Source organism: Myxine glutinosa, chromosome 2 (genome assembly GCF_964187855.1).
Source record: "Myxine glutinosa chromosome 2, kmMyxGlut1.1, whole genome shotgun sequence".
NCBI classification, from domain to species: domain Eukaryota; kingdom Metazoa; phylum Chordata; class Myxini; order Myxiniformes; family Myxinidae; genus Myxine; species Myxine glutinosa.
This window is the reverse complement of record NC_136262.1, coordinates 79,841,842-79,868,221: the sequence shown is the minus strand read 5'-3', so window position 1 is coordinate 79,868,221 and position 26,380 is coordinate 79,841,842. Positions and strand designations below refer to the sequence as shown.

Genomic DNA, 26,380 nt, shown 5'->3' with positions numbered 1-26,380 from the left:
GAAGTCAATGCCATCCTTTTATCTCTTCGTATACACCTCACTGATTTCTACCTTATCGTGAACAGGGTAAAGCCTACTTTGATAATCATGAATGGTGGCAGATGCAGGAGCGAAACGTAAGCGTAGGCCTTGGCCCTACCTATCCAGTTGTTGTTTCCGTTGTGTAAGGGGGGAAAAAAAACAAAACATTTTGGCCTCAGACCTTTGAGAGTACGTCGTTCCGTGAACTTTTTGAACGGGCCTCGTATGCCATGCTTCGTCAACGTTGGGTTGTTTTTAAATGATTTGAAGGATTAACTTAAGCACCGTGAATAGAGCAGATACTGATGGGCTGCTGATCGGTTTCACTTAGTTGTTATCACAGTATATGGAAGAAATTATGGTAAACCCACCTGATGAGGTTGGCGTACACCACGATCGATGACACCGGCACAAATGGCGGAATAGATGGATTCGTCTTCATCGCATCGCATCGCATTCTCTTCCTGTGAAACTGTTTCATAGAACTGTGTCGTTTATGTACATTTTTATTTTATTACATTCACATAGTTTCACATTCTTGACTTCGTGGAGCTTCAATGTGGTTCAAAAAAATAAAATAAAGATGGATTCTTCTTCATCGCATCGCATTCTCTTCCTGTGAAACTGTTTCTCCATTTGACGTTTCCAAAATGAAAACTTCAAAAACTTCTTCACTTCGATTCGAAAAAACTTCAAACTTCAAACTTCAAAAAACGTTTCCAAAACGTCACTCCATTTAACTTTATTAAAATGACAATAAAGACCATTTGGTTCACACCACCCATCACACCACTCGACTGTCCAATCAGCGGACGGCTCGCATCGCCTTCGCCCAGCAGACGCCAATACGATGGTGTCGTAAGATGGCGTCGTATCGGCCGTTAATCGGATACTTTTGGGTCCCAAAGTCGGCGAATTCATATTTTTCGAGTATGGCTGTACGTGATAAACAAAGAGCGCAGTTCGTAGATGGAAAATGCATTAGTGCCGTGGGCATCGGGTCACTGGGTGCGGCGTAAAAGGGATAACAAAGTCGAGTCCTTACGGTATTATTATATAGATATCTGAGAGTGCATTAGGCCCCTGTCACACATAGGCGGATATTTTGGCGACTGCCGGCGATCAAGATTTTTTGGCGACTACTGGCGATTTCGGGCCTGCAAATATGGTCAGGCGGCAGTATGGCGACTGCAGGCGGCCACATTGCGACTGCATTGCGACGACGCTCCGAGTGGGATGGCGACTGTTGAAGATCGGCGACGACTGCATTGCGGATGCACGGTGGCAGCGTGGCGACAGTCTGGCGGCTAGATTACGACCGATGGCGGATCGCGGCGACTGCATTGGGCCCGGATGGCGGTTTACTCCGACGTCCGCAAGACTGCAATAAGACCGCCGGCGATTGGAGACGATTCACACATGATGATTGTGTGATCGCACACAATCATTCACACATGATTCACACATCAAGAGACGATGTCTACACCGAACCTGCCACCAGCTGACGATGACGATGACTGGCAGTCAGGATTATTGACACATTAGTGATTACTTGTGGATATTTGTGCTATTGGATACTTGTACTATGAACATTGTGATTCATTATTGGATACTTGTGCTATGAACAAATTTGTATTTAATATGAACAAATAAATTTGTTTGTATTAAATATAAATTTCAAAAATCACTTTCGTCCTCGCTACAGGCACTCATCAGACGGCTAAAGCTACCGTTAGTGTTTCTATTTTGCATTTTATTTTTTTAAATCTTTATTTCTCTATTTTACATTTCACTTTATTCATTTCAATGATGTATGACATGAAGCATAAAGATGTTTGATGTACAATAAGAAAGTTAATAAAGATGTATCATTGTAATGTAATAATCAAACTTTTCTGCAGGGAGAGAGAATGGAAATAAAGTCCAACAAATTATTTCCACTGGTCCCAAGTCCTCAGCATTATTTCCACTCCTCAGCATGAGCCAGCAGTAGGTCATTCGCAGCAATATCTTGGTCCAGTGCTGCCAAGTCATTCAGAAGGACCAGCTTCATCCTATGTTCATCATCCATGATAGATGTTGGTAGAGAGACCCTTGGTAGACCTTGACCATAGAACATACTGCAGTGAGCTGAAATGTCCACCCCTATTTATACCTGGCCAGAAAATCGTGGTATGTCGTAATGCAGTCGCCAGGCAGTCGTATCTCTGTCGCCAATGGCCGTAACTCGGCCACCACCAGTCCTACTACTGTCGTCGTCAGTCTCCCATAGCCGCAGGGGAGACGTGGCAGTTCTTCTGTAGTCGATATGCAGCCGCAACAGTGTCGGCCCGTAGTCAGGAAGATGCCGCAGGAAGGCTGTATGGCATTCGCATCTCTGCCGTGCTAGCTGGTGGGGCGATGCTGGGGCGATTGCGGAAGACTATGAGCGACTGGGTTGCGGCCGCTTTACGGTCTTATTACGGATACCGACGACAGCATGGCGGTTCCATCACGACAGCATGGCGGATTTTTTTTGAGGACGACTGAGCGCGCCGTTTTTAAACATTTAAAAAAATATTTGGCCCCTTTGCGGCTCTTGCCGACTGCAGCCGACCTGGGGAGGATAACCACGATTACAGAAGACCGTCCATTACGGTTTCATTACGATTGTCGGCGGGTGGTGGCGATTTTTCCAGTCGCCAGTAGTCGCCGCCAAATCCACCTATGTGTGACTTAGGCTTTACTGATCCTGGGCAACTTTGTTCGGTTCACTATGAAATTTCGTCTGGTTTATGGCAAGGTCGGCATCTGTCAGGCAATCGGCATGACAGAGCTGTGCGTTGTTAATTGAGGTGTGCTGGCATCCTATTTGAGGCACTTTTCCCCCACCAGAATATCGATTTTTATTGCGTGCTTCACGCTGATAATATGCTACACACCGACCTCGCTTCTGAGGCTCTGGGGAAAGAACCACCTGCTCTTCTAAACCATCAAAAGTATTCATTTTCGGCAGTTTGGGTGCGATCCAAAAAGTCCTTCAACCCAGCGATCATGGAGGCTACCATCTCGGAAATATGGAGGGCGCTGATTGGCTGAGCGGGATATATCGCGCTTTGTGTAAAAAGGGGCAGGGCGCATATCGCGGTATGAAAAGAAAGCGGATATTCAAAGAGCTTAAACTGAAGGAAATATCACGTGTTGCTAAAAACTAGACTGATGACAGCATCCGGCAATGCATTGACAATATAAGGGTGGTGCCAACTCCAAAATGTCGGATATGGCGTTAATCGCGTTTTGCGATGTGTGTGTGTGTGTGTGTGTGTGTGTGTGTGTGTGTGTGTGTGTGTGTGTGTGTGTGTGTGTGTGTGTGTGTGTGTGTGCGTGTGCGTGTGCGTGTGCGTGCGCGCGCGCGCACCCGCGCGTATTCGTCCATTCATTTTCAGATACCCTGATGATGCTGTTTATGATCTGTCCTGGGAAACCACATTTCCAAGCTGGCCTCCAAAGCCAGTCGCCGACTGGGCATCCCCCGTCGTGTGAAGTCCTTCCTTGGCACACCTGAGCTCCTCACCACATACAAAGCTTTCATCCGCAGCTCAATGGAATACTGCTCTCCCCTCTGTGCTGGTGCTCCTGCCTCACACCTAGCTCAGCTTCACGCGGTTGAAACCAAAGCATTCAGAATCATTGGAATCTCCTGAAATGAAGCTGATTCTGAGGGCCTTTCTCTCTCTCACCGCAGGCAGGTTGGTGGTCTTTCTGTCTTCTACCCACTCCTCTCCTGCCTTGCTTCCCCTGCTATGTCTATGTCTGTGCTCTGTCTCCCAAATATTCCTGCAGGACACACAAGTTCTGCCAGCAACCCTCTTCTGGTGAAACTGCCAAAATCAAGACTCTCTGCTCACCTTCACTCCTTCATTCCTCTTTTCTCCTTCCTCTGGAACAAACTCCCACACTCTCTTCAATCCCTCTCCTCCCTCCAGGTCTTCAAAACAGCTGTTCACCACCATCTCTTATGTTCCCCCATCCAAAACCTTGATCTTTTCTACCCCCGTTAAAACGCCACAAATCCTCCTCTTTGAATCCCCAGCTGCTTTCTTGGGGTTCCTAGAAGTGTTCATTTGCTTTGTACCATGTACCCCTCCCTCCTCCCCCCGCCTTACCCCTTCCATAGATCGACCGGCATCCCTGTTCTCTTCTGTTGTGCTTGTGTGCTTCCCTCTCTCCCCCTCTTGTCTACCGCTCCCTTTATTGCATGTTTTGTGTCTGTGCATTTTCATGTTCAATGTGTTAGCTCTTACACGAGCCTCTATTCTGTATACAAAAAAAAGAAAGAAAATAATATGGTCATGTTTCTTTTCCCGCACAACTTCCCAATTAGCTGGAACAAAAGTAACAAAACAAAAGAAAACAATCCAACCAAAATGCACGTGTTTTGATCAGTACCTGTACACACAGCTGCATGTGGTTTTTTTTTTTTTCTTCTGTTGATTGTGTTACGGAGTCCGGATTTATGTGAATTACTATTCAGGTCATTTCTTATTAATGTTTATTCTATTAAAGGTTGTTGTGGTTAAATGGTTAGAAGCGCTCCTGGTAACAGGAGACCGGAAATGGGATCGCGAACCGGGAGAAAAAAAGGAAGACGAGGTCGGGGAGAAACCGGCCATCTTGATCTTCACCCGCTCCGACGCGAGCCGAGTCGATCTTTACCTGCTTTGGAACGCTGAGTTTGAAAAGTCCATCTGGCGAGAGGAGTTACCTGCACGGGGTGATTGCCGGTGACGTGTCAAGTTGCCGTGGGTTCCTGGAAGGAACCAAGCGTCCGGCACTGTTCGCCTCGACGCCTACGAGGGCGTGTACGGGTCGCACCTTGGGCCTCGCGCGCTTTGCGAGCCGTTCACAGCCCAGAGGCCACGATAACGGGCTCCGACCCCGGTGGCGTCCCGAGGAGGTGTCCGCTGCGGCAGCCGTTCCCAGTACGGGACGTGCACGTTTGGAGCATGTCAGCCAGGGGTCCGTTCAACCGCCCGGGTGCGGAGAAGTCGACCTTCCCCCTTGGTCTGGAGGGACCCAGAGACATTGTGAGGGACAGTGACTATTGAGGGTGCCGTGAGTGTGGTAAAGGGGGGAAATATATAAGATGGCCACCTTATGGCCATCTTGGCCATCTTGTGTTGTTGATGATTCTACCCAGGGGTGAATATATTGTTGATTGATCCGGAGCCTTGGTGGGGGGTTTCCTTATTGATTTGAATTGTTTCCTTCGTTGGTCCACCGGAGGGTTTAATTAGTATTGATTGCGTTACGAAAGCGTAGAAATCATATATCTTTCTGGCGGGGTTCTTCTCAAGGTCCTGGGGTCACCGAGACCAGGTGGTCACAGGGAGGACCACGTAACAATTGTCATTTGGCAGGCATCATGAATTTTGGTGGTTTCCAATTTTTAATTTTAATCACTTCTCCAGGACCATTGAGTGATCTGCTTTTTGGCAAAAGGTATAATGATGGGCCTGGGTGATTCGATTCAAGTATGTAAAGGATAATACTTCTGTAAAATAAATTTGCTGGCAAGATCCTAGTGAGATTTGCAGTTTTGAAACATTGTGCATGTGTTGGATATTGACGGATAAAACTGGTATACAGTACATTATTTTTAAGCTATAGCGGTTTTGATTTGGACCATATCCTCAAATCCTTTAACAACCAAGGTTGCATTTATAGCAGCCAATACTATTTCCACAGGAAAAAACAGCTTGTTTTTAGATTTATGGGTAAGCCAGTTTATATCAAGTCCTGTAATGTCTTCCGAAGTGAACATTGTGGTGTCCATAGCTGAATGCTAATGACTAGTTTTTTAGGCTTTTGGATTTGTGGATTTAACGGTGAAAATTCAAACATCATCTCATGCAGCCAGTTTTAACTTCATATGATGGATTTTCCATCATAACTTCATATGATGGATTTTCACCGTAAGCTTTACTTTAAGAGAATCACATTGTACTTTTCTTGGTTTCAAAACTTCTAAATTTGAACATATCTCCCACTTCCTTAAATCTACTCTAAGTGCTACTGTTTGATACCCTGATAGTTGATAGCAACTCCAGTTCATTCGTTTATTTGGTAGTTGGACGGAGTGGGGGGAAGGGGGGGTGGTGAATGGAGATGTATTTATTTACATATATTTCTCTTCACACAGGTCTCGGTCTTTTACAGAGCCAGCCCAAGAAACAAGTTGAAGATTATAAAGGTACTAGAAATGCATGAAATAAGCATTGGTTGTCTTGATGGAAGTATGTGGCTTTGAAATGTATGACAGCATGTTGCATTTTGTTGGCATCTTGGTTTATATTTTTTGTTTTTTTTTCAATTGTCAAGGCTGCTGCTGTTCTTGCTCATGATAAACATATCCTCGAACCCTTCCTTAACAACGAATACGGCCTGCAAATAGCTAAGCCTAATGAAGATAGAAAAGGTTGCAGGTGAAAATAAAGGATGATCTGAAACCACTTCAACTGGTAAAGGATATAAAGGATTAAATTTTGAGCCATGCATATAGTGTGGGTGGAGGAAATCAGGAAGGAGAGGTTAACTTAGATGCCAAAAGGCAATCGCTTGTCAAGAAGCGCAGAGTTCCATTTGTGGCTAATTCCAAAGATGTGTCCATGGCCTTCATACATTGTTGAGACAAAATCAGCAGCATATTGTCTTGTGTCTACCCTGTTGTGAACACCGCAGGGCGACACGGATGACCAAACGATCTTTAACTCCAAGGCGTTCAATCCAATGGTGGACCTTCGTTACACGCGAGGGAAATGAGAATGACGAACTTACCTTCACGGATCCCACCGGCAGTCTTCGACCCTGCAATAATGAACTCCAAGCCAGCACGGATTCAAAATGTACAAGTAACCAGGTTTAATGAAAATAAATGCCAGCATAAAGAAAATGCACGATAAAGTAATATCCTGAATGGAACGTCCCCACACAGACCCGTATACAGACAAAGGGGAAAAGTAACTGGAAAATAAATGCGTGTTATTTTTGTGGGCACTTAGCTCTGAGCTGCTCTTGAACCTCGTCGGGAATCGTCCAGGCCCCGAGCGCGCAATCCGGACGCGGCACCGGCCTTGGCGGGAAAAAGGCCTCCGCGTGCCCTTGTGTACACAGCCGCGCTCGTCCTCCCGATCGTCCAGAGTTCCAATGTCCCCGGCGCAAGAGCGGTACAAAATGTTCACATACTAGTCAATGAATTCCCCTCGCGCAGGAGCGCTATGAGCTCCGACCGCTCGCCGTGAAATCCCGAAGCAGAGCGAGATATGAAATCGTGACCGTTCACCACCAAAGCCAGAAGATGAGGCGAAGTCAAGAGGAGAAAATGTCTGGGGGACGACCGCTCACCACCAAACCCAGAAGCCGAGAGTGCCAAGAGAACAAAATGTCTGCCCTCCAACTCCTTTGCACTTAAGGCTCTGACGTCATCCTACGTCGTCATCCTATGACGTCTGCGTGTCCGCTCCTATCAGCTGGTGCCATCTCCTGATTTTCGTGTCCTGACCAATCACTGCTCTTCGGGGCGTGACCTCCCGGGCCTGCCTGCTTGTGTTGTGATGACGCCACTCAGGCTGCGGCACCAGCGGTAGTTGAATGTCCCGGTTCCGGTCGCTTTTATTTAGTGTTATTAATGTGCGATTGCCTGGCTATGTGTGTGTGCTGCTGGTGTCATAAGGAGCAGAGGAAAAAATAACAGAGCATACATGAGATTCATTACCGATAATCCCTAACTAATTAACATGACCCCACCCCTCATGATGGGAACGAAGATAGGTGCTTACACGACATCCGGTCTAAACAAATTTCCTACTTATGATACATGGGGTTTCTTCTTCTTCATGACAGTCGGAGCACACTACCTATGCAATTCTACCTGGTCTCAGGTAATCACTGCCTACCCCATACAAACGTAACAATATTTAAGGTCGAGTGTTATTTTGTAATGCGAAGCAGCTGTGAAGTTATTTTGGGTGAGTGAGGGGATGGGGATTTGGGGGGGGGGGGGAGGGGTGGGGTAGACACTGGAGACCCTATGTACTGGGACCAGCGACATAGTGCTTCCCAGAAATTTCCGGTCACATTGTTCATGGGCGCCATTTTGTTTCCATCGATGGCTCATCATTCTTTTTTAAATGGCAGGATGCTTTTCTGAATGGTGATGCATTTCTGCTCACCTTCACTCCTTCATTCCTCTTTTCTCCCGCCTCTGGAACAAACTCCCTCACTCTCTTCAATCCCACTCCACCCTCCAGGTCTTTAAAACAGCTGTTCACCACCATCTCTTACTTCCCCTATCCAAAACCTTGATCTTTTCTACCCCCGCTAATTTCACCCCAAATCCACTTTTTTGAAATACCAACTTCTGTCCTGGAAGTCCTTGTGTGTCCTTGTGTTTTATACTTCTGCCACCCTCCCTTCCCACGCCTCCTCCCCCCAAGCCCTCTCCCTCCCACACATCTCCCTGCTCTCAAATGTTATGTTTGTGTGCTTCCCCTTCTCTCCCCATCTTCACTCCCTCTTTTTATATATTTTGTTTGTCTGGTTGATTTGTTTGTGAAATAAATGTTAGCTCTTTCACGAGCCTCAATTCAGTATACAAAAAAAATAAATGCTGTGCCATTGGATGCACCAATCAATCAGAGAAGAGTTTTAAAATGTATAGATTCCCTTCAGATGCAGGAAGGAAAATCATTTGGGAAAATAAAGTTTGTCATCGGATATGGAAACCAACTTTGGGGTGTTTATTGTGCCAGTTAAGTTTTAGTCCCGTGTATGTTAATGTGTGGTGTCGTAATCATATTGCAGTTGGCAGTTGGGTATAACTGTAAAAATACATAAATCGTAATGGAACATCTATAGATAAATTTATGCCATGTCAAGAACATCCTGGCAACGTTACTTATAAGTAAACGTGCCGCTTGTGTGTTTGTAACGCAAGTTTATTTTTTCTATTCGAATCAGTTTAAGATGCTAAGTGTTGTCGTTAATATTGCATAATATATCATGGGCCATCACATGGTTAATTCCAGAATAATTCAGGATCAATTTGCCTTCTGTCTCACCTTGTAGCAAAACAGTAACAAACAGTATGGTATTGAAAAATGTACAGGAATCAGAAGTGTGGGAGAAAAAGGGAGAAAACGAGAAGAGAGTAATTGTGTGTATTAACGAAATGTGGGAAAAGGGAAACCATGGAAGATGAGAGATTTAATGAGAATAGAAAGGAATGAAGGATTACATGCACAGGTATGTTTTCAGTACCACATTATTGGTGTTAAAAATAAATGAAGAGTTGAAAAAAAACAAAAAAACAAGTCCTTTACTTTGGGCGCATCTCCATGTTAATGCAGCCCTCTGTTTTTCCTACTTTGTTCTTTCTAAATTTATTTCCTGTTCCGTTCAATTGCAAAGAAAAGCTTTCCCTATCCATCCAGTGCCTATAGAAAGTCTACACACACTTCCAAAATTTTCCACCTTTTGTTGCCTAATAGCCTGAAATTGAATTGCATTAAACCAGGCTTTTTCCACCTTTATTTACACATTGTATTAATCCACATTTACACATTGTAATGGAGAAGATTGTCATGGGGGACCGCAAGGCTAACCCCCGCTCTAGCAGGGAAAATGGCCTTAAAATGCATGTTGTTGTTGTTTGTTGTAATCCACAACTTCCAAGTGAAAAACAAATTCTACAAATTTCAGAAAATTAATTAAAAATACAAAATTTGAATATATTTGTGGGATAAGTGTCCACCCCTCTGAGTAAATACTCGGTGGAAGCACCTTTGACAAAAATTACAGCTGTGAGTCTGTTGGGATAGGTCTCAACAACTTTGCACACCTTGATTGGGAAATATTTGCCTATTGTTTTGTACAAAAATGTTCAAGTTCAGTCAGGTTGCATGGGGAGTGTTGCTTAAGCTCAGTCAAGTTGCGTGGGGAGCATTGGTCAAGCTCAATCAAGTTGCGTGGGGAGCATTAATGGACAGTAATCTTCAAGTCATGCCACTGATTTTCGATTGGATTTAGGTCGGATCTCTGACTGGGCCACTCAAGGACATTTATCTTTTTTGTTCCTTAGCCACTCCAGTGTAGCTTTGGCTGTGTGCTTCGGGTCGTTGTCTTGCTGAAAGGTGAATGTCCGTCCCAATTTCAGCTTTCTTGCAGAGAGCAGCAGGTTTTCCTCTAGGATTTTCAGTATTTTGCTCCATACATTTTCCCTTCTATCCTAACAAGTGCAACGGCCTCTGCTGATGAGAAACATCCCCATAGCATGATGCTGCCACCACCATGCTTCACAGTAGGGATGGTGTTCTTTGGGTGATGTGCTGTGTTGGGTTTGTAGCAAAGGTAACGTTGTGCATTTAGGCCAAGAAGTTCCATCTTGGTTTTGTCGGTCCACAAAACTTTTTGCCACCTGGCTTCAGAATTTCCAGAGTGTGTTCTTTTTTTTGCACACATCAAACGGGACTCAAGGTGGGATTTTTTGAGAAATGGCTTCCTTCTTGCCACCCTACCGTACAGGCCAGACTTGTGGAGTGCTTGGGATATTGTTGCCACATGCACACATTGACCAGTCTTTGCCATAAAGGTCTGCAGCTCTTTCAAAGTTGCCATTGGCCCTTTGGTGGCCTCTCTGATCAGTCTCCTCCTTGCTTGGTCATCCACTTTGGAAGGACAGCCCTGATCTAGGATATCTTGGTGATACCATATGCCTTCCACTTAATGATTGTCTTGTCTATGCTCCAAGGGATATTCAAGGCCTTTGAAATATTTTTATACCCATTCCCTGATCTGTGCCTTTCCACAACCTTATATCGGAGGTCTTTTGAAAGCTCCTTGGTGCTCATAGTTGAGTCTTTGCTGTGAAATGCACTACCCAGCATCACTATCACCAGCGAAGCAAATTACAAATTCCTGCCCTGACAAATTCATGCCCTGACTAACTGCTGGGAGGGCAATGGCAAACCACCCAGTATCACCCTTGCCACGCAGCCATGGACATGCCTTCAGGCAGAGCACACAATGAATCAATCTTCTCGAGCTCTTTCTCTTTTTTTCACTCACAATTATTGCCTTTTCTAATTATCTACTCTCTTGATAGTGTGCACATTTGGTGTGGATGGTGTGCCCTCCAATTCTGTCTTTCACTTTCCTTCTTACAATTCTTTCAAAGTTCTGCATTCTGTCACTACCTATGTGTTTGTTCTACTCGCTCGTTCTGTACGACTTGAATTAGGCACTCATCAGTGTGAACCTTTACTCGTGCATTACAATTAATTTTGCCATGATTTCTGCGATAGGTTTTAAGGTTAAATCAAGCCTGTCTGATTTGATGCTCATTCTGCAGAGAAAGACAGCTTGATGATAAAACGGACACATTATGCTTCAAGCACAATGGCCACAGGTTTGGTGCGCCATTCTCGATGGAAACAAAATGGCTTCAAGTTGTTGCTACTCCTCATATATAGGGACTCTTGTAGACACCGCAGACAGTATTAACATCATGCTATGAGGACTTTGATGAAGGAAACAGGTTGTAGACTTCAGCATTTCGGTTTGCCTGGGGAAGTTTTTTCTTTGCTTGTTTGAGGGTCAACACATTTGTTGTGAATCTTGCGTAATGACTTCTTATTTCCCACGGTAAGTTTTGCCTCCTATGAGGAGAAATCAAGCTCCTTCATAGCCATTTTCTTCCCACAGAATTTGGGGTGTCATATGATTGTTGTCGATGACATATCTACACATTCCATATAACAAGCTAGATTGAACAGGCTTTTATGAAAGCTTCCAAGGAGTGAATATCGGATGTGGAGGGGATGGAAAATAAATCCATTTGTGAGATGCCAGATTGTAGTGGCTGCCAGCTAGAGTTTGTAATTGAATTTGTGTTGTATTAAACCTATTGAGTATCCATACCATCCCTATGTAGGAAGTCCACCAATTTCCTGATAATTCGAGTAGTGTCTATTTTATTTTTTATTTTTTGGTTTGACCTCTATACATTCCCAGACTACTGGATGGAATGAGTTGAACCTGTTCGTTGAATTTGTGGTCTGCACAGGGGTGTTTTGGGGAAATATATATGAATGATCGTTTTAAGGCCATTTTCCCCGCTAGAGCGGGGGTTAGCCTTGCGGGCCCCATGACAATCATGGTTCCCTGTTTGAGGCAATGTTTTGATGGCCGGATGCCGTTCCTGACGCCAACCCTTGGTCGCCTCTTACGATGCGCAGGGATACGGTGTACCTATTCTAAGCTGGGGTACACACCACTGGGTAGTAGGAAATAAATTGTAGCCCCCGAGGGTTCAGGTGGGTGGTGGAGTGGGGGAGCACGGAGATATCTACTACATGTCATTACTAAAAGATGACAATTCCAGAGCAGCTAATCTATTTAATGCTGGGGGAATTAACCCTTCTTTAACCCTGATGGAATCAACCCATCCTTGATTCTGGTATAATTAACCCATCTGTAATACTGGGGGAATTTAACTTTCTGGAAGGGCGGGTTCTTTGCTAATTGAATTAATTTGTACTTTTTTATATTAAAAATTGAGATATTTAAACAGGATGAATCGTATCCAATCTCAAGGTAATAATATGTCAGCCCTACAATTTGGAGCATTTTATAAACCATTGTAATGTTTTGCTTTTTACGTTTTCTGCCCAATACTGTTATGAAAGTTTGCAGAATGTTGTATCTGATGTGATAGCGATCGATACTAATTGTTGAAAATGCGAGAAGGCAGTGTTTTCATTTTGTGTTTGCTAAGGCCTTTAAGATGTAATTGTTTGCGCCAGGCTTTACAGCTGACGGGGGCTGTGGTGGCGATGACTGGTGATGGAGTGAATGACGCTGTTGCTCTGCGTGCAGCTGACATCGGTGTGGCTATGGGCCAGTCAGGCACTGATGTTTGCAAGGAAGCTTCCGACATGATCCTTGTGGATGATGACTTCAACACTATTATGTACGTTTCTATAAATAATGCAGTTGCTGAAATTATGGGTATCTGATCAGTGACAGCAAAAAGAGTCCCATTACATATAACCAATGTATCAAAATGTAGCTACTGCTGCCTGGTGATCTCGTCAGGTAAAAGCTTTCCTTAAGGTAGCAATTTTTATTTCAAATTAACATATGCTGAAATTAAGTCACCTAATTGGCTCACTTTTGAGGTAATTGCTAATTAATGTGTTTCCGATGTGTTTTGTTTCCTCAGTGACTGGTATTTTTGGGTTCCTGAATGCAATTAATATTTCTGACAATATTTCTGGCTACAGTTTAATATCAATGATTGGCGAAGTTTGGCCTGGTGGCTGGTTAAAGTTAATTTTATTTGTGTGCCAGTGACATGCTTATTCCAGACAACCCAAATGGCTGTCACTTACTTAACTCCAACAGATGCAGGAGAGAGAATGAGACAACAAAGGAGGGAAGAAACAAAAGAGAGGTGTAGGAAGGTTAGGCCGGCTTTCCCTCAGCCAAAGACTGTAGGCTGGTTCCGCATGGTCCGTGCAGAAAGGGTCTGTCCCACTCACACCAGCATGCTGGAGAGAGTCACTTCTAGCTCCACCACATAACAGCTCATGCAGCGAGCAGCAAGTAGAATCGGAGGTGATCGAAGAGTTGTCGAGGACTAGCTGCACGGCCTGCAAGAATAACTTGCTTTCGGACTCCCCGACTGTGACTGGCACAAGACGCATCTCCCACTGCACTGGAGAACCCAGACTGCCTTTTGTTAGAATGATTACGTCGGCCTTTGTATGGACTCTGGCATGTGACGTCATCTTGCCCGCTAAATGGTGCTGAGTGCCATGTCACGTGATCCCCAAGTCCAATCAGGAGCTGCCTGAGGCATCGTGCACCACCGCATGAGGCACCACCGCATGAGGCGCACCATTAATTAACACGACATGAGCAGTGTAGCTAAAAGGAACATTTTGAATAAACGATTATTGTAGATCTTTTAAGGGTGTTGTGTAGAATCCCCACTATTCAAGTTTTTATTGTAGTTTGCAGTAAACACCATGCCTGTTTTCAGCCAAACTTACCTTCTTTATTGGTCTTTTCCTTGCAGGTCTGCAATTGCGGAAGGAAAATGCATCTTTTACAATATAAAGAACTTCGTGAGGTTCCAGCTCAGCACGTATGTGTAAATCCTTTTTTCGTTGTCTCTCATCATCCATTATCTATCTATAATTCCAGTAATCTCTGTATGTCTGTATGTCTGTGACCGCTGTTTCTCGACAACCACGGGTCCGATATACTTGAAACTTGCCAGGTATATTGCTGGGGACCCGAGGATGTGCCTTTTCAAGGTTTCATATTAATCGGACAAGTAGTTACCGAGCTATGTCCAAAAAACGATTCAACCAATCAGAGAGCAGCGAGTTATCACGTGTGCCGAACGTGGCGAACAGACTCTGCCTCGGACGGCACATTTAATAATAATAATAATAATGCATTTATTTTATATAGCGCTTTTCAGGAAGCCCAAAGACGCTTTGACAGAGTGCAAAACATAACGCATAGCAAAACATAAAGACAATTGCAAAAAAAGAAGAATCAATAGGGAAATATTCAAAGCACAAAGGAGGGAGAAGGAGAGGAGATAGTCAGGGGTTAGATGCTGTGGGTTAAATGTTGAATGCAGTGTTGAACAGGTGGGTCTTGAGTGATGTTTTGAATGTGGTGAGTGAGGAGGAGTCTCTGATGGTGTGAGGTAGCGAGTTCCAGAGGGTGGGAGCAGCGATGGAGAAGGCCCTGTCCCCCCAGGATCTAAATTTGGTCCGGATGGGGGGGGTCAGGAGGTTGGTACCAGCAGAGCGGAGGTTGCGGGTGGGAGTGTGTCTGGAGAGGAGGTCAGCCAGGTAGGATGGGGCCAGGTTATGGAGGGCTTTGTAGGTCAAGAGGAGGATTTTGTACTGGATTCTCTGGGAGATGGGGAGCCAGTGAAGCTTGTAAAGGACGGGGGTGATGTGGTCACGGGTCCGGGAATGGGTGAGTAGACGGGCAGCGGAGTTCTGAATGTATTGGAGTTTATTGGTGATTGTTGAGGGTGAACCATAAAGGAGGCTATTGCAGTAGTCCAGACGGGAAGTGATGAAGGCGTGGATGAGGGTTTCTGCAGCCACAGAGGAGAGGGATGGACGGAGACGGGCGATGTTTTTCAGGTGGAAGAAGGCTGTCTTTGTGATCTGTTTAGTGTATTTGTCGAAGGAGAGGGTTTGGTCAAAGATGATGCCAAGATTCCGGATGTGAGGGGAGGTGGACACTGGGAAACCGTCGATGTTGAGGGCAAAGTTATGGGTGGACTTGGTGAGCGTTTTTGGGCCAATGATGATTATTTCAGATTTATCACAGTTAAGTTTGAGGAAGTTGATTTGAAGCCAGGATTTTATTTCAGTGATGCAGTTTGTCAGGATAGAGTGGGTGGCGGTGGAGATGGACTTGGTGGAGATGAAAAGCTGGATGTCATCGGCGAAGCAGTGGAATTGGAGACCATGACGGCGGATTAAGTGACCGAGGGGGGACAGGTAAAGGATAAAGAGGAGGGGGCCAAGAACTGAACCTTGGGGGACACCTTGGGGGAGGGGAGCAGTGGGGGATTTGCAGTTATTGATGGAGATGAACTGACGTCTGTCAGAGAGGTATGATTTAATCCAAGAGAGGGCAGTGCCGGTAATGTTAAAGGTGGTTTCAAGTCGGGTGAGGAGGATGGTGTGATCGATGGTGTCAAAGGCAGCGCTGAGGTCGAGGAGGATGAGAATGTTGAGGTTGCCAGCATCAGAGGAGAGGAGAAGGTCGTTGGTGATTTTGAGGAGAGCAGTTTCAGTACTGTGGTTGGACCGGAATCCGGATTGGAATGTTTCATACAGGTTATTGGCAGAGAGGTGATGCTTGAGTTGAGTGGCTACAGCGCGTTCCAAAACCTTTGACAGAAAGGGTAGGTTGGAGATGGGTCTGAAGTTATTTAGGGTGTCAGGGTTTAGTCCAGGTTTTTTCAGAATGGGGGTAACAGCAGCAATTTTGAGGGATGGTGGGACGATGCCTGTAGACAGGGAGGAGTTTATTGTTGCAATGATAAGTGGAGAAAGAGCAGGAAGGGAGGCCTTGACAAAGCTGGAGGGGATGGGGTCAAGAGTGCAGGTGGCAGTTTTCATTCCGATGAGGAGTTCAGAGAGGTCAGTAGGGGAGACTGGGGAGAATTGAGACAGGGGATGGCAGGATAAGGGGGGGCAGGTGGTTTGAGGGGGAGCGGGTGCGGCGGTGGTCAAGCTGTTGTAGATGTTTTCAATTTTGCGTTGGAAGAATGAAAGGAAGGAGATGCAGTTGTCTATTGTGAATGACTGGGTGGTGGTGTTCAGGGGGCTGAGGAGTTTGTTTATTGTAGAGAAGAGTGCTTTTGGGTTTCCGGAGCCAGAGTGGATAATTTGAGAGTAGTAGGCGGAGCGGGCGCGGGAGAGGGCATCTTTATAGTGTTGTATGTGGTCCTTGTAGGCCTGGGAGTGAACTGTGAGACCTGTTTTATTGCGGAGTCTTTCAAGTTGGCGAGCACGAGTTTTCATTAGGCGGAGCTCAGGGGTAAACCAGGGAGCAGAATGGGTGAAAGAAACTGTTTTGGTTTTTATAGGCGCAATTTGGTCAAGGCAGGAAGAGAGAGTGTGGTTGTAGTAGTCAGTGAGGTCAGAAGGGGTGTGGAGGTCAACGAAGGGAGAAGTGGACATTTTTTCAGAGAGGGTCGATGAGAATGAGGCAGGTGAAAAAGCGTTTAGCTTACGGAAGTTGATAGTGCGATAATGCCTTGGTGCTGGGGTGGGGATGTTGATGGTCAGAGTGATGGCTAGGTGGTCAGAGAGAGTGAGGTCGGAGCCAGAGAGATGGTGCAAAATTAGTCCAGTAGAGCAGACAAGGTCCAAAATGTGACCACGGTTATGGGTAGGAAAGTTGACATGTTGAGTGAGGTTAAAGCAGGTGAGTAAATCAGTGAAGTCAGTGGTTAGCGTGGAGTCAGTGGAGTCCATGTGGATATTGAAATCACCAAGGAGGAGGATTGAGGGGGAGAGGGAACATAGCTGGGTCAGAAAGTAGGAGAAGTCAGACAGGAATGATGGGTGTGGTTTGGGAGGGCGGTAGACAACAGCCATGACTGACTGTGTGTGACCAGAGAGTTTAAAAGCCAGGTGTTCAAATGATGGAGCAGATGAGATGGAGATGAGGTTGGTCTTGATGTCTTGTCGGTGAATAACGGCAATTCCACCACCTCGGCCCTCCGAGCGTGGTTTATTGATGTAAGAATATCCATTGGGTGTGGTGAGGTTGAGCGTGTAGTAGTCCAGTGGTTGTTGCCAGGTCTCAGTGAGACAGAGAAAGTCCAGTTTATTTTCCAGGATGTAGTCGTTCAGGATGAGGCATTTGTTGTTGAGGGACCGGGTATTGAACAGGGTGAGCTTGATGTTGTTTTGTACGGCGGGTATGAATCCAGGTGATTTGGCCAGGGTTCGCAGACAGGAGGTGCGATTTTGTGCGTTGTTGTGACCAGGTGTGTTGGGACGATGAGTGGGAGTGCGCTGAGCCGACCAGAGGATGGGGATGGAGTGACCTGATTGTAAATAAACAAACTTACGACCGGAGCCACGGTGAATGTACCTGGGTCGACGCAGGAGTCCATTCGATCTGATTGCAGAGATGCATGATGGGGTGGAGCGGGTTTTAAGCAGGAGAAGCCTTGCGGCAGAGTACCGCAGAGCCATGCCAGCAGGAGCGAAGGCAAAGCGAGCACGCGGCCAAGGGTGAGGAAGCGAAACAATCGACACAACCAACGGGAGTGGGCCCGAGGAAACAGCGATGGAGCCGAGCAGGTGAAGCCCGGAGCAGCAGAGCAGAGCCGGGACCGCGCAGAGGAAGACTCAATGGCCATAAATCCGCCACGACCACCAGGAAAGCAAGACACGGACAATGGTCCAGTCAGAGAAGCGGCGAGCAAACGACGCCAGCGTCCTCTCACGACCGGACCGGAAAACGAGAGCGTATTCATTTGAGAGCGTATTCATTTATTTCACGTGCCCGTACGTGCCCGTACGTTATGTTGGCGCTATGTTGGCGTTAAACTATGTTTTAAAACTAATTAAAACTAATTTGCGATTCTTTCGCTTTCCTGCGCGTTTGTGCACGCTATGGCGATTTCTTTACCAAACTCCGCAAGCCGTTCGCTTTGGACCAAACCATTTCATGTAAATAGAGGGGGGGGGGGGGGGGGGATTGTCACCGTACTCGCAAGCCGTTCGCTTTGGACCAAACCATTTCATGTAAATAGAGGGGGGGGATTGTCACCGTACTCGCAAGCCGTTCGCTTTGGACCAAACCATTTCATGTAAATAGAGGGGGGGGGATATAATTTTAGATATATATATATAGTACGGGCATGCCCTAGTGTTGCTAATGTCAAAATAGTTGACAACTGTTTGTGCACATGACAACTTCTTCTATCAGAAGATATTTTATTTATTTTCAAAATTGGTTGATTATGTAGTTGAATATTGTTTTTATCTTGCATCTTTATGTGCCAGTTTTATCCAGGGTTTGCTTTGTGTAGTTGTTTTTTGAATGTTTTTTCTTCCTGCTTCTTTCTTGATACAGGCGTGCACTGGTGGTCTTTCAAGCTGTTTCTAACTTTCTTCAGGTCTCGCTTCACCCAGCCTCCCCTCCCTTTTATTATCTCCGGTCTCATCATGTTGCATGCTTTCTTCCATAAACGGACAACTTACTCCTACCCAGGTCTGAACTTGGTCTCCACTCAGTAGACTTTCCCATTTCGTTTTCTCCATCTGCTGAGATCCGATGCCCCTATCACCTGTAAATATATTGTCCTTGGTTTGGTGTATCTGCATGGTGTTCTCCTTTTTCTCCTTCACCTGTCTTTGTGTTTGTTGGTCCTTTCCCATTGTTGTTTTCTTCCCATGAGTCTCAAGACCTGTCTTAAAACGAAAAGATGTGGAGCCAACTCCCTGTATCTGTTTTCTCATGATAATCCCTTCAGTACTCCAAGATGTACTCCAAGGCTAGAGTGAGATGTGCATGGGAGAAGTTTCGGGAACTGAGTGGCATGCTGACGAGGAAAGGGAGTGTCATTGAAGCTGAAGGGAAAGGTGTATGCTGCATGTGTGAGAAGTGTTATGATTTATGGGAGCGAGACATGGGTAATGAACGTAGAGCAGCAACGAAGGTTGGAAAGGGTGGAAATGCGAATGGTTCGGTGGATGTGTGGAGTATCGTTGAGAGACGGGAAGACAAATGATGAATTGCGAAAGATTATGGGAATAGAGCCTGTGATTGATGCTGTGAAGAGAAACAGTTTGAGATGGTTTGGTCATCTGTTGAAGGATGAAAGTGACTGGTTGAGAAGTGATGGAAATGAATGTAGAAGGAAGTAGAGGATGGGGAAGACCGAGAAAGATTTGGCTAAAGATGGTTGAAGAAGAAATGCGGACAAGGGGGTTAACAAGGGGAGATGCAGAAAATAGGGCAAGATGGAGAAGATTGTCATGGGGGCCGCAAGGCTAACCCCCGCTCTTGCAGGGAAAATGACCTTAAAATGCCTGTTGTTTTGTTGTACTCCAAGACTATTGCCCATGGCAACCTCATGCAGTCTGCCATAACCCATTCCCAACATCTCTATCAGACAACGCCTGTCTCCTCATGGGCAACACTTGTACTCCTTGCTCAGCTTGATGCCTTGGAAACCAAGGCCTTTAGAATCATTGGAATATTGTGCTATGAAGCTGAATCACTGTCACATCACAGACACGTTGGTGGTCTATGTCTTCTTGCACCCTCTGCCCTTTCCATGCTTGGTAATCCCAGGTTTCTGCAATATACATGCGGTCTGCCAGTAAATCCCCTTCTGTTGAAGTTACCAAAACCCAGACTCGATGCTCACCTCCACTCATTCATCCCTCCTTTTTCTCTGCCTATGGAACCAACTTCCCGAGTTGCTTCAATCCCATTTTTCCCTCCAGGGCTTCAAGACAGCTGTTCAACACCATCTCAGGTTATACCCCCATCCAAAACCATGATCTTTTCTACCTTCATTAACCCTCCCCACGCCCTCCTCTTTCTGGGTTTACACCTTTTTTATTCCATTTGTGTGATTGAATTTGTGGCTGTATCCAATTTGTTCACACCGTGTCCTCCCCTTGATCGAATTCTTCCCTACATCCCTCGTTTCTCCGCCTCCCTCTATTTTGCCCCTCAACCCTGCTTTTAGTCTGTCTCCCTCCAAGAGCTCGAACACAGGACACACAGGACACACACACACACACACACACAAACACACACACACACACACACACACACACACACACACACACACACACACACACACACCTCCATAACAAATGCGTGTTTTTTACAGCCATAATCAAACTCTTGCCCCCTTCCCCATAAATGTGCAAATCTCTGATGGTATTTCCCCTATCATATGCACTAAGTTGGAGTTAGATTGTAGTTACCTCCACGATCGAAGGTGGATGGAGGCTATGTTTTCACCCCTGTCTGTCTGTGAACAAGATATCTCAAAAGGTTGTGGACGGATTCGGATGACGTTTGGCAGAGAGGTAGCGTATGTGACAAGTGTTACGTGCTTCTCCCCAACCCCTGGTCACGGTGTACCTCCGAGCCCCGAGAGGAGTCACAGCAGAAAAATGTGTTATTCTGTATGTCAAAGATCAATGGTGAAGCCACACCAATTGTTACCAACAAACAAATATTGTATTAAAATCACACAAGAATAACAGTACAACAACAATAGTAATCAATTGTACAACCAATATATATTTCCTATGATGGTACCATCAGGTTCGTACAATATAACTCACTGTGCTCAAAGTGAGCGAAAAGAAGAACATTCCCCAATGTCTCTATTCCGGCATCAAGCCCAAGTCGATCCGCTCCAGCGATCGTCAGAACGATGTCCAATCGAGACCAGAATCCCATTCGGATGACAGTCACAGTCACGTGGCCAAAGCTGCGCAAAGGCGACTGGGAAATCCAAAGGCGCCCTCCAGGCGCCTGGGAAATCACACCCTCGGATATGGACCTTTCACGGCTCCAAACCGGCGAACCACAGATTTACCTTCAAAATCCACGTTACACACACACACACACCAGATAAACATCTGGATGCGGTGAAAATGGTTGAAGCGAAGCGAAAAACCTTGCGCGATGCGCAATGCGCGCGAGTCAAAATGGCTGACGGCCCGCTCTCGAGGCGTAACGGCACGACGATGATTCTCCTCGGAATCAACCGCCAAAACCTGACACGCAGGTTGATCTGTCACAGCGATAACTCTGTCGCAAGAATCCCTTTCCCGGGAAACCCGAAGTTCGCTAGTGACCTCCATTCGTCAACGTTTGCTCCAGACCTCGAAGCAGCTCGGCTTCTTCTTCGACTCACTCGCTCCGCCTTCTTCCTCTCCTCTTCCTCTTCCTCTTCGTCGTCGTCCGGTTCCGGTTTCATTTAAAACATTGACTTTTTTACCTTTTGAAAATAGTAACCTCTATCTACCTTAAACGACAACAATAATAGTACATGGAATCAAAAATGTTTACAGTGGATGAAAACCACAACAACGGAAGTGACGAATCTGTAACACAAGGACGAAATGATTCGATTTTGGTGAAGATCCGGATTCGGATCCGGCTAGTGGAATTTTTAAAGTGATTGTTCACCTTGGGAGATAGGGCGAAAAACGATACATAGCATGATTTCTCAAAACGTTGAGGACGTATTTGGACAAAACTTGGTGGAGAGGTTGTGTGTGTGACAAGGAAGAATCGCTCCGATTTTTGGGGAAGATCTGAATATGGATTCGGATATGATAATTATTTAATTACAAGTGATTCTTCACCATTGGGACCTAAAAATATTTAAAGTTTCCATCTGAGACCCTGTCATGTTGTTGGAAATTTGGATAGTGTGGGAGGTGTTCTTGACATAAGCAGTGACACCACAATGAGGGTGGTGGAAGTGATGTCACCACAAAGCAGCAGAAAGGATTGCCAGCAATAAACAATTGCGTCATTGAGAACATCCTCTGAAAGAACTGTCTGATCAGGACACAGTCTTGATAAACAGCGGCAACATGTAGGAAGATTATTTGTGATGTTTCAATGGTGACTTATAATGTTGAAGGTCCAAACTGTTAGCTACGAGGGCAGAATGGGAGCTTTTGGGGGAGGGGGAGCATAGGTAGAGAACACAGACAGCATAGGCGAGAGGTGGGGGACCATAGACAGGATGAAAAGATGGGGCCTATCCAAGCGTGCAAGGTTAACAAATCTGGACTCTCGATGCAAACTCGGGTTTGTTTTTTCCAAATTCTTATTTTGGCAAAACGACGATGCCCATTGCAGTTATGGTCGAGAGACTGTCTGTTAAAAGACCACCTGTACATCACGACGAGGCGTGAGTTTTACATTTGGTATCAATCCAGGAAAGATGGAATTGAAGTTGCAAAAGTGGAAAGAAGTAGTTTCGCCAGAAATAGAAGGGCACTCGGTAGAGCGCATACCTCTGCCAGGAAGAACAGTTCATGTTTTGTATCCCATTGATAGGCCGGATCTGGATTCGGACCTGAACCAAAATCGAATGGACTTGTTCTTGTCACCTAACCATCTCTTCCACCAAATTTAGTCATAACTCGTCCATAACTTTTTTAAATATGTTATATATCGCTTTTCGCCCGATATCTCAATGGTGAAGAATCACTTATAAATGAAGTAATTTTCTTCTCCCAATCCATATTCACATTCAGATCTTCACCAAAATCGAATCCATTAGTCGTTGTCACACACACAACCTGCCCAACAAGTTTCGTCCAAATCCGTCCACAACTTTTTGAGATATGCTGCTGTGTGTCGGTTTTGGCCCGATCTCCCAATGGTGAAGAATCAGTTAAAAAGTCATACTAGCCGGATCCGATTCCGAATCTTCACCAAAATAGAATCATTTCGTCCTCGTCACAGACACTACTTCTCTGCCAAATCGCGTCCGAATCCGTCCACAACCTTTTGAGATATCTTGTTCACAAACAGACAGACAGGGGTGAAAACATCACCTCCATCCACCTTCGGTGGCGGAGGTAATTGTCGAGGGTTTTAGGAAAGGTAGAAGCTGAGAGAGGAGACCGAACTTTTTTTTCACCCTGTGGCCAGAAAGAGCATGCTGGCATTAAGGGAGTATCAGGAATGAAACTATGGCAGTGAAGGAATTTTTACGGCATTAAGGAAGGCGAAGGGAGAGGGAGAGTGGACAAGGGTGAAGGTGCGGATGATTAAATTATATGTGAGCGAGGGGTGAAGTTGTGGTAAATGGACAAAGGTGGGTCAGGATAGGAGTTAAAAAAAGATGGTTGCTTCACATATGTGAGGGTGAGAGGCAAGTGGGGGCATGAGGAAAAGAGGGCAGAGGAAAGAGATTTTTAACGGATAAAGCAAACAAACGATGTGCTTTGTTTGTTGGCAAATGCTAGAACGGACATCCGGTTAAAATTGTAAGCAACAAATGACAACAGCTCGATGAGTTGATGCAGAAAAGATGGAAGTGCTTCTGCAAGCAGATCTTTCACGTGTCGCACAAAGAAAGTGGAAAACCCGAGGCCATGTATGCACCGATTTTGTGAAACGTTCATTCAAATCCAATTTTTGTTGATAAAATAGCTCGAGTGCATATTTCTGTTTTATCGCCAGCATTGATGTGTCGTGTCTTTCTTGGTCTGCGTGCCCCCACAGGAGCATTGCAGCATTGGCATTGATCACGATCGCAACTCTTATGAATCTCCCGAACCCCCTTAATGCCATGCAAATCCTGTGGATAAACATCATTATGGATGGTCCTCCTGCGCAGAGGTGAGAGAAGTACGAATGGTATTTTGACCATTCTGAATTTGGACAACAATAGTAGTTTGATCCATTCTTTGTATGTGCAGTGCACATTTACAATCTGCATTATCCATTCAGGGAAGGAAAGTGTGTGATTTTGTTTATTGCCAATTTGGAAAAAGTGGAATTTGTAGTTTTGTTGGTTTTGCCATCATCATCATCATCATCATCATCATCATCATCATCATCATCATCATTGGAGTTTTTACCTCCACCATCGAAGGTGGATGGAGGTTATGTTTTCACCATTGTCTGTCTGTTTGTCTGTCTATTTGTCTGTCTGTTTGTTTGTCTGTTTGTCTGTCTGTTTGTTTGTCTGTGAACAGGATATCTCAAAAAGTTGTGGACGGATTTGGATGAAATTTGGCGGAGAGGTCGCGTATATGACAAGGACGAAATCAGATTTTGGTGAAGATCCGGTTTCGGATCCGGCTAGTATAATTTTTATACGTGATTCTTCACTATTGACGGATGGGGCTAAAACCGACATATAGCAGGATATCTCAAAAAGTTGTGGACGGATTTAGACGAAACTTGGTGGAGAGGTTGGGTGTGGGACGAGGACGAATCGATTCGATTTTGGTGATGATCTGAATATGGATTTGGATAAGATAATTATTTAATTTTTAAGTGATCCTTTACTATTGCGAGATAGGATGAAAAGCGATGTATAGCGTATTTTTAAAAAAGTTGCAGACGAGTTATGACGAAACTAGGTGGATGAGTTGGTTAGGTGACAAGAACAATCTGATTAGCTTTATTTCAGGTCCGAATTCAGATCCAGCCTATCAGTGGGATACAAAACGTAAACTGTTCAGCCTGGCGTAGGTATGCTCTGTACCGAGTGCCGTTCTAGTTTTTGCTGTGATTTCTCCAAAGGGAAGTCTTGCTGTGCTCAGCTTTCTCTTTGTTTGTCTGTCGAACTGTTATTTGTTACAAATGAAGCTATTCAATGCAAATGGTGCAATATACCTCAACACTTGTTTCTTTACGTTACAATACACCAACAAATGAAAGCATCAATAACTAAATATACAATCATAGTTTGAATTGATCACACATTTATGGGACCCCAGGAGCAGCAGGAGGCATGTGAATCCATCCTTCCTCCTCCACCGACTTGCACGGCAGCAAGATTTCCCTTCAACAGATATTCTACTCGTCTGCTTTCGCAGAGTACCTTTTTGCAGAATAAGTAATGATGTTTATGCAAATAAAATTAAATATATTGATGCTCAGTTTGTTATTTTTGTTCCGTTTTTTTGAGGTGGCAATGCCCCCCTTGCTCACCCCTGCCAATCTTTTTCGCTGACCAAACCGTACCAGTCAGTTGAAGCCTTTACTTGCTCATGCATATTATTTCCAGCCTTGGGCTAGGGGGCCAGTAATGATAGCTAACCTCTGGTAATTATGGTTTTATGCCAGCAAAGCCCCAATTAATGTGTTCAACATGAATTTGGGTTTTGGTAAACAAACTGCCTCCTAATGAATGTGCAATGGTTGCAGTATTTTGGAATACATCATTTTTGGAGGTGCCATCAACACAGCTGTTCAAACTACATTTGATTCTTCATCTCAAACAACTTGAATATGTTGCTTTCAAACATTACTCGATTGGAAAAATCAATAACAATGTGAGGCAAATATACTTTCGAACGTGATTTTTGTGAGGCACACCTTCTAACGCAGCTGGCATTTGTTTGTCTTATATTTGCAAAATAATCTTGCATTACCAAACCAAAATATTTAGCTTTTCATGAGAAAATATGAAAATGCAATCTAATCGTCATACAGAAAAAGAAAATTAAAACTGAATGATTATTTGTGACATTATCCAGATTTGAGCTGCATTTCCCAACACTTAAAGTACCTTCAGAAAGTATTCACGCCTCTTGATTTTTTTTCCGCATTTTGTTGTGTTAGTCTGAATTAAAATGCATTAAACTGAGATCGTTTTTGTCACTGATTTACATATAGTACCCTATAATGTCGAAATGGAATTTTTTATCTATTATTTTTTTATATAAAATAATTAAAAATGAAAAACTGAAATGTTTTGAGTCCATAAGTATTCAACCCCTTTGCTCTGACACTCCAAATGAGCTCAGGTGCATCCAATTTACTTGAGATGTCTCCACAACTCGATTGGAGGCCACCTGTGGCCAACTCAATTGATAGGACATGATTTATAAAGAAACACACCTTTCTATACAAGGTGTCACAGTTGACAGTGCATGTCAGAACGGAAACTCTCCCATGATGTCGAAGGAACTGTCTGTAGAACTTCGAGATAGAATTATCAGGAGGCATAGATCTGCGGAAGGGTATAAAACATTTTATAGAGTGTTGAAAGTTCCCAAGAGCACAGTGGGCTCAATCG

General features: G+C 44.8%; 1 protein-coding gene across 5 annotated transcripts in view; it reads left to right on the top strand.

Moving 5' to 3' along the window:
* Positions 1 to 26,380, top strand: part of ATP2C1 (ATPase secretory pathway Ca2+ transporting 1) — a 138,125-nt gene that overhangs the window by 97,571 nt on the left and 14,174 nt on the right. For 3 of the 5 annotated variants that reach the window (XM_068107945.2, XM_068107944.2, XM_078773443.1), the window contains 4 exons: positions 6,203 to 6,253; positions 12,861 to 13,027; positions 14,138 to 14,206; positions 23,851 to 23,967. In XM_068107945.2, coding sequence (XP_067964046.1) covers positions 6,203 to 6,253; positions 12,861 to 13,027; positions 14,138 to 14,206; positions 23,851 to 23,967 — 404 coding nt within the window. Of the gene's footprint in view, positions 1 to 6,202; positions 6,254 to 12,860; positions 13,028 to 14,137; positions 14,207 to 19,923; positions 20,111 to 23,850; positions 23,968 to 26,380 lie in introns of all 5 variants that reach the window. The other 2 variants (XR_013622697.1, XR_010983384.2) reach the window with 1 other exon arrangement.